The sequence below is a fragment of the Chelonoidis abingdonii genome, chromosome 4 (assembly GCF_003597395.2).
Source record: "Chelonoidis abingdonii isolate Lonesome George chromosome 4, CheloAbing_2.0, whole genome shotgun sequence".
Lineage (NCBI taxonomy): Eukaryota > Metazoa > Chordata > Testudines > Testudinidae > Chelonoidis > Chelonoidis abingdonii.
In genome coordinates this window covers 131,977,505-131,988,457 of record NC_133772.1, presented here as the reverse complement: position 1 = coordinate 131,988,457, position 10,953 = coordinate 131,977,505, and the positions used below count along the sequence as shown (strand labels likewise).

At 42.1% G+C, this 10,953-nt stretch overlaps 1 protein-coding gene across 1 annotated transcript; it reads left to right on the top strand.

Moving 5' to 3' along the window:
* Nucleotides 1–338: 338 nt before the first annotated feature.
* HSP90AA1 (heat shock protein 90 alpha family class A member 1) lies at nt 339–10,696 on the top strand. Its single transcript, XM_032777374.2, has 11 exons — nt 339–498; nt 2,326–2,484; nt 2,586–2,952; nt 3,604–3,737; nt 5,024–5,332; nt 6,027–6,192; nt 6,524–6,714; nt 6,887–7,034; nt 8,563–8,831; nt 9,385–9,718; nt 9,950–10,696. Exons 2-11 carry the CDS (start codon nt 2,326–2,328, stop codon nt 10,057–10,059), a joined length of 2,187 nt encoding a protein of 728 aa, XP_032633265.1. The 5' UTR covers nt 339–498; the 3' UTR covers nt 10,060–10,696.
* Nucleotides 10,697–10,953: the final 257 nt, after the last annotated feature.

Below are 10,953 nucleotides of genomic sequence, written 5' to 3'. Positions count from 1 at the left end.
GGAAGTTCGGAGGCAGGGGATGGGCTCGGGGCGGAGTTCGAGTTTGCATGGAATGAAATCATCTTGCGATTTGCGCAATCACCCCCCTTTCCCAAGCCAACCCATGACAGTTGATCTCGCGCAAGCGCATTTCCCAGCCCTTCAGAGGTGACTGTTGCAAAGGGAGCGCGCGGGCAAACCTGACTCCGAAAGGCGCATGCGCAATCTCGTTTGCTAGCTGACAGACGAGAAACGCATGCGCAAACCAAGAAATTTCGTCCTGGCGCATGCGCATTTGACCCCAGCGGCTGCCCCTCCCCCGTCCCCCCCGGCTCCTCCCCCGTGATGAGAGTTGGAGTTGCCACCCCCGTGCCTGTCAGTGAAGGTTCCCGATGGTTCTGGAAGGAGGCGGCGCCGGGCGTATATAAAGGAGGCGGGAGGGAACAAGTACCAGCGCTGTTAGTGCGGAGAGAGAAGACAGGTTAACTGAGACGAGCATTTGCAGCTATCGCCGCTAAGGTGAGACGCGAAGGCAGCAGTGACCGGAGTGTTTTTCGGAGGACGGACCTCTCAGCGGCTCCTTCTGCGGCGTGGGGGTGGCTTGGGCTGAGGTCATTCCGCGGATTGGAGACGGGTAGCGCTGCTCGCCGCAGAGGGGACCGAGGCCGCGGTTGTAGGGCTTTGTAAGGGAGTCAGGCAGCGTCTGCCGCAGGAGCCACCCGCAGGGCGGTGTGTGGCGCTCCGGAAAGTGACCCCTAGGCGGCTGCTGCGGGGGTTCAAGCTTGATGGGAACGGAGAGACACGGCTCCTCGGAGAGAGACGGCTCTGGCTTCACACACGGAGGGACCGGGGAGGGGACCGGCTCTGGCTGTGCAAGGGAGGGAGGGCGGTGACGGGTTCGGGCTCGGAGACGCGGCTGGCTCACATGCGGATGTGGGGGGAGGAGGAGAAGAGGCTGCCGGGGTAGCTCGTGCGGATGCAGGGGTCTAGCTGAGCAGAGAGGCGGGGACCGGCCCCAGAGGTGAGGGCGCAAGGGACTCGCTCTTACGGCGAGTGGGTGGGGAGGCCGCTGTTGGGGAGGAAGGCTCTGGCAGTTTCTAGAATCTCTTCCTGGCTGGAGCTGTAGGGGGCGCTGTGCGCCCACTTCTTGGGAGAGCGAGGCGCTGATACAGCCCCGGTTTTCAGCTCTACCTGTTTTAAACTATACAGAGTATCCACCGCGGGGGGAGGTTGGAATCTGAACTTGACCCGGTTCTGCGCGGGTATTCGTGGTGCATCTTACAGCGTTACTGTTCTGGAGAAGCACATTGCTAGTGAGGTCGCTCTCCGAGCTTTACGTGGATTTGGTTTAAGCCGGTACTGTCACAGTTGAAACACGGATGTGACTGTGGGCTCCCTAGACTGGTGAAACCTGTTTTTTTGCAGTTAGCAAGTAATACATGGATTATACCAAATTTATTTGTCGTTAAAACTGATGTATAGTACCATTGCGTGGATAAGGGGTATGAGCAACAGAATGCCACGTTGTCTGTTAAACAGTCAGTGCAGTTGCACAGATACACCTTTGGGTTGTATGAGATATGTTGCTCTCCAGCCTTGAGGCCAGAGCTCCCAATTTGTGTCTAATCACTCAGCAAAAAAAATAATTAGATGACTGCTGGAAACAATACAGATTGTGAGTTGAATTTACTGTCATTAGAAAGGTATGGTAGGTATGTTTTGCAAGTCATTTTCTAGTTCCAAATGTTGTATAAGGCTAAACTTAATGGTTATGTTAACTTTGTATATTCAGTCATTGATTGTAGGAATGATAGTCCTTAGATGCTCTGGAAACTCATTTAGATTTTGACTTGCATAAAAGTAGATCTTTTTAGACAAACAGGGCAGAACATCTAGAAGCCAATTCAAGTATTCAAGGCAGTTACACCTTCTCCCTTTCTAAATGGCTCCTGCAGCTCTGAGGATGAAGAATCCTGAAGGATTCACAATATTGGCCTGACTGCCGATCATGCACTTTTAAGGAATGGGCAGTTTGCTGCTGAGATGCTTAAACCTTTATCCTCCTGAGGAGCAGAAAGTTGTGTTCATCCATCACTGCCAGGCCTTTCCAGATAAGGGGTATAAGAATTGGAGTCGGAGTGCTCTTCACTGCCAACAGGAAGAGAATACCAGCTGAGGTTCTCTTTCTGATACAATATCCATGCTCTCAACTCTTCTATCCCAAAGTGGTGGTACTTGTTTAAGTCTTAATGGTTGAACATAAAATAGGTGAATACTATGTAACTGCTTTTAAGAGCCATTCTACAGAGCTATCTTTTAGAGGTTCAACTTCACTTATTTCTACAGATGCCAGAAGCTGTGCAGACTCAAGACCAACCAATGGAGGAGGAGGTGGAGACCTTTGCCTTCCAGGCTGAAATAGCTCAGTTGATGTCTCTGATCATCAACACTTTCTATTCCAACAAGGAGATCTTCCTGAGAGAGCTGATTTCTAATTCATCAGATGTAAGTAATGGAAATAATTAAGTGACTAGCAGCCAGTGACATTGCTACCTAAATGCAAGTAGTGTGGTGAGGGGGTCTGATAGTTGCCTCTCTTTTTGTAGGCTCTGGATAAAATCAGATATGAGAGTTTGACTGATCCAAGCAAACTAGATTCTGGAAAAGATCTGAAAATTAACCTTCTTCCCAACAAGCATGATCGCACCCTGACCATTGTGGATACTGGCATAGGGATGACCAAAGCTGATCTGGTTAACAACCTGGGTACTATTGCCAAATCTGGCACCAAAGCCTTCATGGAGGCATTGCAAGCAGGTGCAGATATTTCTATGATTGGTCAGTTTGGTGTTGGCTTCTACTCTGCCTACTTGGTTGCTGAGAAAGTAACAGTGATCACCAAGCACAATGATGATGAGCAGTATGCTTGGGAGTCTTCTGCTGGAGGATCATTTACTGTAAGACTTGATAATGGTAAGTGCTAACATTCTGTTGCACAGGTAGCTCTAAAGCAGCCCCTCATTCATGTGTCTCCCTGTATTATGGAAGGGTTTTGAAGAGGGGACAGCAGTAGCGTATGGTATCATGTTAGACTAAACTAAACTGAACTTAAAACAGCTGCTCCTCAGGAGTGGCATTTCTTAATCTCTGATGCAAAATTAACAGTTGTAAAGCAAATTACAATAGTAGTATGGAGTGGTCCTGCATTCCTCTTGTAAAAAGGACAAGAATGTGAGGTAGTGGTTCAGATTAGAAACTTCTATTTCAGAGGCTAGCTCAACAACAAAGGGAGCTGTTTGTATCCTGCAGGGTTTGTAGGTAGGGTGCACATCTTAAATTCAAGACCATGTGGTCTAAAAGAGGGCTAATACGTTTATTGTAAAAGCATGAGTGCAGGTGACCTACCTGACACAAGGAAGTAAGCATAAAATTACTATGTAGATGTGGGTCTACAGGAAACTTCTGTCCCCAAATAAATTGAGGACATAATGTGGATAAATTAAGCATAAGTTGTGTAATTAAAATTTTCTGATCAAGATGTAAAAATCTGACTAGTTAAACTAGAACCTTGCCAAACACACTTTTACTGGTGCTTGCAGTAAAACTCTCAAATCTTTATTCTAGGGGAACCTCTGGGCCGGGGTACAAAGGTTATTCTGCACCTTAAGGAAGACCAGACAGAGTACTTGGAGGAAAGACGGATCAAGGAAATTGTGAAGAAGCACTCGCAGTTCATTGGTTATCCAATTACACTCTTTGTAAGTAGTCAGGTTGGAATGCTAACAGTAAATTTTACTAGCTTTAATTTAATCACTTAAGTGACCACACTATAATGTTTAGTGATACAATAGAAGGTTTAGTCATAGTATTTCAACAGTACAAAAATTTATTCTAAGTGATCCACCAGATTAAAAATCTTTTTAAATGTACTAATGTTTAGTGTGTATAGACAACGTTAGTCTAAGAATCTGAATAAGTATCATTTCCCCCCCCCTCCCCCACTTGCTGTTTGGGACTCCTGCCAATCAGCAGTGCTGTCAGACCTGGTTCTCTTCATACATGGAGTCAGAATTGAGTAAAAGATATAACTTAAACCTGATGGGCACTGAGTGATAAAACATGGTATATCATTAAAGATGTACTGTTAAATCTAATGGTTTTAGTAAACTTAGTTTCATGTACAGAAGGTTTCGTTTGAGGTTTAATTTTGCGACTAAAATAAATCCCAAAACAATTTCTGAGTTGTATAGAGTCAAAAGACTAGGGTTTTTTCAGGGTCTTCTCTTGGGCTGTACTGTAACAAAGTAATCTCTTTAATGTTCCCTACTGCACTTTAACATAGTACCATTTCAGACCTTCAGTGTGCACCAGCAGGGTTTACGTGGAATGATTAACATGAACACATTAGTGTTCATTAGAAATGACACCTGTGTAGTCTGTATTAGTGCTCTGTGTAGACAGCCCCTTAGAGACAAATAACCAGTTCTGATGTTTTTCTGATCTTTACTGGATACAAGAAAAGTGAAATCTAGATTGTTCAGAGGTGTTGTTGCTCTTCATCAGTTGAAACTAAAATCAGAAGCCCTCCTTACAGAGCATCCTTAAAGTGTCTTAAATGACAAATATTTTTCTCCTGCCTTTTTAACAAGGCTTTCACTAAATAACCCCCCTGCCTCCCCAAACACACACCATGTCTAGCTGTTTAGGATTGTGTTGTGCTACTACTTCAAGCACAAGAGAATATATCAGAAACACTGGGGTGCTAGGTAACAGAAAACCAAGTGCAATAGTTAAAATTGTCTCCCCCTTTTTTATTGCATTTCTACACTAAATCTTCTAATTAGAGGTTAGGAAGAGCAAGGCAGGAGAACTTGGTGGTTGCAGTGTGGGGGTGGGGGGTGGGGTGTAAGCCAAGATTGCTGTGACAATCAAGACCAAAACAGTTGAGGACCTGGGCATGCAAGGAAGGATTATCAGGGCTTCTAACTCAGGTGTATAACATGCTGTGATGTCCATCTTCCACTTAAATTTCTAATCTCTTTAGGTGGAAAAAGAACGGGATAAGGAAGTAAGTGACGATGAGGCAGAGGAAAAGGAAGAAGAGAAAGAGGAAAAAGAAGAAAAGACAGAAGACAAACCAGAGATTGAGGATGTTGGCTCTGATGAGGAGGAAGAAAAGAAAGATGGGGACAAGAAGAAGAAAAAGAAGATTAAGGAGAAATACATTGACCAGGAGGAGCTCAACAAAACCAAGCCAATCTGGACCCGGAATCCAGATGATATTACAAATGAGGAATATGGAGAATTCTACAAAAGCCTGACCAATGATTGGGAAGACCATTTAGCAGTGAAAGTAAGTAGGACTTGTCTCTGAAATCAAAATAGCCCAGTGGATCCTATCTCAGTTGCATGCTTTGGGTGTTGTCGAGGTGCCTTTTTCTAATAAAGACACCTAAGTACTTGAAGAGACCTTTCTGCTTGGCTGAGGGTGATGAAAGCTGCAGTATGTCCATAAAACTGCTGTAGCACTCGATGTAACAGTATTTTCTAACTTTAGGACAGTCAAAGTTTTATATCACTTGATTTGTGCACATCTGAAACAAAGTAGAAAGTATTCGCCTTGTTAAAACCAAGTTAAGTTCTTAAACATAATGCAGGCAGCAGCATTTATCTCAGGCGCTGATTGGTAAAGTTTCTCAGTTAGGAATCACCTTTGACAATCCAGGTGAACATGCAAAACAAATTTATGGATGGTAGGTTCTTAGGGCTCCACAGGGGCCCTGCCTAAAGAGAATGGGAACCTCCTGTAGAGCCCAAATTCTACAATATTTGCAGATCATCCCTTCCTCTAAGACCTGCATACTGGTGGAGACTAGGGGTATACCATGATCAAGAAAGCAATGACATTTTGTTAGTGAAGATGTCAGGAATGTCTCTTGGACATCATGGCCCCAGCTCAATGAAGTGGCCATGAATGTCTTCCAAACAGTGTAAAAAGCATCAAGCTAACTTTAAAGATTCTTAAATCATGTCTGTCTGTCTTGCAGCACTTTTCTGTGGAAGGGCAGCTGGAATTCAGAGCTCTTCTATTTGTCCCAAGACGTGCACCCTTTGATCTGTTTGAGAACAGAAAGAAAAAAAATAACATTAAATTGTATGTACGCAGAGTCTTCATCATGGATAATTGTGAGGAGCTAATCCCTGAATATCTGAGTAAGTAGGCCCTTGTTTGAGAAGTAACATTTCTCCGATCTCATGTCATGTACATTGGTGAACAAAATGCTTTCTAATAGAAATAGAGACCATAAATAGTGACCAAAATGGGATTGACTTTTTCTTTAAGATGTTAATGTGGAAGAGTAAGACCGAACAATGAAGAGTGTTGATTATCTGAGTTTTTTTTACCGTTTTGGAGAAAAGGCACTCTATGAAAAACAAACCCTAGACTATGTATTTCGAGCATATCTAATTTTATTAAGATTATTAATTTCATAGTAAGATCTTTCTCTTAGTTGTCAAGATTTGACACACATACTGCTTACAGATTTTATGCGGGGAGTGGTGGACTCTGAAGATCTGCCTCTAAATATTTCCCGTGAAATGCTGCAGCAGAGCAAGATTCTGAAAGTGATCAGAAAGAACTTGGTCAAGAAATGCTTGGAACTCTTCACTGAATTAGCAGAAGACAAGGAGAACTACAAGAAATTTTATGAGCAGTTCTCTAAAAATATTAAGGTCAGTGACCCTTTAGTATTTTAGCAAGAACTTGTTGGGGGTTTTTTTTTTTTTTTGGCATAGTGGCCTCTTATCAGACAATTTATATTAGCTTTTTATTATTGGCATTTGCACTATATAAGCATGTAGTTTTTGAAAAGATGACGGTTTTACTATATATTCTCCCCCCCAGCTTGGCATACATGAAGATTCCCAAAACCGAAAGAAACTTTCAGAATTGTTGAGGTACTATACTTCTGCATCTGGTGATGAGATGGTCTCTTTGAAAGACTATTGTACTCGGATGAAGGAAAACCAGAAACATATATATTACATTACGGGTAAGTCAACTGCAGCTACTTCCAGCTTTGGCTTTTAAAAGCTCCTGAATGTACTAGACATTTGCTTGCTATCTAATGACTGAGGCAGGCACCGGAACCTGTGGCATAGGTAGTACATGGTTTCCAACTTTGTTGTCCTATCTGTCTTTTAAATAGTCTTGCTGTGGATTGGCAGTTCTTACAGTTCATACCACATGCTGTGTCACAATACCACTGTTGGTATTAGTCTATAATTGAACAAATGAGTCAGCAATACAAAAACATGTATGGGATTTCATAAGTGTGAGTCTCTCTAACTTATTTAGACAGAGATACCCTGTCTGAAGTAAAGTTATTGCATTTAAGCCCTTAATTAGGTATGTGTGGAGTTCACCTGCACAATGTCTGCGCATGTTGGAAAATGCACAGGGAGGCAAGCTACATGGTGAATATTTCTCTTCTGAGCATCTGATGAATTCTTAACGTTTAGAACATAGGTGCTTGTCATTATGCTTCAGTATTTTTCATATTCTGAGTTGAGACATCTGTGGGTCTTTGTTTCCAGTCTCATGTCAAGGAATCATGTAGCTGTTTTTTGAGAGAAGCAGCACTGGGCACAAACCAGGTTTCTAGTGGTGTTCCTATACCCCAATTTATACCTTGCAAACATTCCAGTCAGGAATGTATCTGCTAGGGAGCCTCTGAAATAACAGAAGCAGTCTCCATTTTTTTTGGCTACTATCTTTTTTGAATTTATTTTTTTTTTCCTCTGAGGGTGGGGAGACAGTGACAATTTCAGATGTTGAAGTGGAAGTTTTGTGGTAGTTTCAAACTTAAGCTCAACACACTTAAATTGGCTTCTTACCATTCCTGAGGTACTTCACTTAGTGTTTGAGAATGTCTGTCTGAGAAATTGGAGATAAAAGTACAACATGCTAAATTCCTGAGCTGTGATGTCCTCTGGAGTAGGTATTGCCAATCTGTAGCTGCTGTCCTTCATCCTGATAAACACCCAGATTAAGTTTATTTAAAAGGGCATATGTGGCTTAGCATCAAAATCAAGTGGCCTTAGGCAAATGGTTTCAAGATTCTGCATTTCATGACGATGTTCAGTGCTGTTCCAGGATAAGCCTGAACCTGTTGAATGAGCAGGCGCAAGCCTCTTTGCAGAGGACAAATAGGAGAGCCAAAGTCCTTTCAGCCTTGTATCTGACACATGGGAAGGGAGACTCCACTTTTGTAAGCAGTCTTTCAGATAGCTGGCCTCAGGGTGGCTCAGTAGTGCACTTCACAAGTTACGCTGGACACCTTAGGCTGAAGTTGCAAGGTCCCTTTCAACAAGCACCAAGACAAGGTTAGCATTTAACCAGTCTTCCATTTCCAGTAGTCTGTCCAGAACAACCTGGCTGTTTGCTGCTCCATTGCTCTTCTGGGATAACTCAAGCTTACTTAAATGAGAATCTCAGATACCTAAAGTAGATGACTACAGAAACCATCCCTATAGTCAAGTAGTTGTGGCTTAAGTTGAAAAATGGAATTCTTCTTTCAGGTGAAACCAAAGATCAGGTAGCAAACTCTGCTTTTGTGGAACGCCTTCGCAAACATGGTCTGGAGGTAATTTACATGATTGAACCTATTGATGAGTACTGCGTGCAGCAGTTAAAGGAATTTGAAGGCAAGACCTTAGTTTCTGTAACAAAGGAGGGTTTGGAGCTTCCAGAGGATGAAGAGGAGAAAAAGAAACAGGAGGAAAAGAAGGCAAAGTTTGAAAACCTCTGCAAAATCATGAAAGACATACTTGAAAAGAAAGTGGAAAAGGTATGAACAGTGAGATGTTCATAGGCAGTCTTAACTCCACTGTTGCATCACTCTTCTGATTAGTAAGCTCTTATGGGTTACTGGGACCAATGGTCTAGTGGTTAATGATTAGTCAGCCATGTTCCTAGCATTTAAGAGCTCTAGCACCACAAGTATTGCTAGTTTGTAATTCCTGTCTCATATGGAACATTCTCACTTCTCAGGGTTAAGTGTTTTTAAAGCATGGTGAAGAATGAGAAGTAAAGTAGGGTTGGAACATCTAGTCTTACAATCAATTTGTCTGTCAAGTGGTGGAAACAAAAGCATCTCCCAATCAGAGTAAAACAAGATTAGTCAGTCACTAGACTGTCCATTAGACTTAAATAGTCAGTGTTCTCAAATTCCACTTTATAATGTGGATATACAGATGTTGATTGCATCATAGCTCCTTTGTATTTTGTCACCTGGTTTATGCAGGTCCTCTAGAACAATTGCTGCAGTTAAGCATATCTGTAGTATCTTAAACCCTATGGAAACCAACTTTATGGTAACAGTTAATGCTTCCACTCAACAGGTTGTGGTCTCCAACCGTTTGGTGACTTCCCCATGCTGCATTGTAACAAGTACATACGGCTGGACTGCAAATATGGAGAGGATAATGAAAGCACAAGCACTGAGAGACAACTCCACAATGGGCTACATGGCAGCAAAGAAACACCTTGAGATAAATCCTGACCATTCCATCATTGAAACACTAAGGCAGAAAGCAGAGGCTGACAAGAATGACAAGTCAGTGAAGGATCTGGTTATTTTATTGTATGAAACCGCGCTCCTGTCCTCTGGTTTCAGTTTAGAGGATCCCCAGACGCATGCTAACCGTATTTATAGAATGATCAAACTTGGTCTTGGTAAGTAACACTTTTCAATTTATAATTCTAGTTTGTGTATATGTATTGTCCTTGGGAGGAATTTAATGGTTGCAGATCAACATTTTGTCTTGTCTTAATGAGGGTGCAGTTGAGTAATCACTCCTGCCTATGATATAAAGGACATAGAAATTGTTTTTCTCCTGAATTCTAGTATTAGAGATTAATATATTTCCAGATGATCTTAATTGTACACACCTGCTTTTTGTACAGGCATTGATGAAGATGATGCTGTTACAGAAGAAACTAGTCCAGCGGTTGCTGAGGAGATGCCACCACTTGAAGGCGATGATGACACTTCACGTATGGAGGAAGTGGACTGAAATAGCCAGCTAGCTTACAGAAACTTGTGGATGTTTCCTTGGCTAATTTGAATGTTATATTTCAATATTACCTGCCAAAAAATTGACATGGTCTGCATTCCCTCTTTATATTTATTTTGAAAGATGTTATACCTTATTTTTGTTACTTTTTTTAGCTAATGTGAGATGAAGGGAATGGTGTGTTTGTTTTTTTTGTTTTTTTTCTCTTGGTGCATTAACCCTGTAACCCCTAGACAGGCAAGGGAGTCCTTTCTTTGTCTATAAGAGCTGGTTGCAGATGGCAGGGGTTTCGGCTTATTCTTTATTGCCAGAAATATGGGAAAAGTAATGTTACGCTATCTGGATGTTTAAAAGTTGTAATCTGTTATACAGCTCCTCACTCACTAAACATGTCTGGCAATAGGGTTCCTAGTAACTAGGTATCTAGATGAGCTGAAATACTTAGGAGCATGGGGTTTAAAGCTTCCCCATGTTTCAAAGTCTTGATGTTAAAACTTGTCTTTTTATACTGTAAAAGGATTTTTGGATTGCACTCTACCATAGGATAGAATCCACTGTAAATCTCTTGTGATTTATGCAACTCTGCATGTACAGTTCAACCTTAAAGCTGTCTAGGAATAAAAGTGTTATGAATGAATCTTATTTGTGAGGGAATGCAGTTATTTCACTAACAAGTCTGGCAGTCATTCTAATTGATCATCTGGAGACAAGTCAACCATAATTGAAAGCCTGCAGTTTATTCTAGTATCTGTTACTGTCTATCTAGGGCCCTGCACTCAAGTTCATTGTTAGAATGATTTTCTTCACCTTTGCATGATTTAGAGGTGTCCTATGCATGGTCTGTTTCCACCTTCCCCTCCAAGTCTTAACTTCAATTCTCCAGCTGAGATAGTT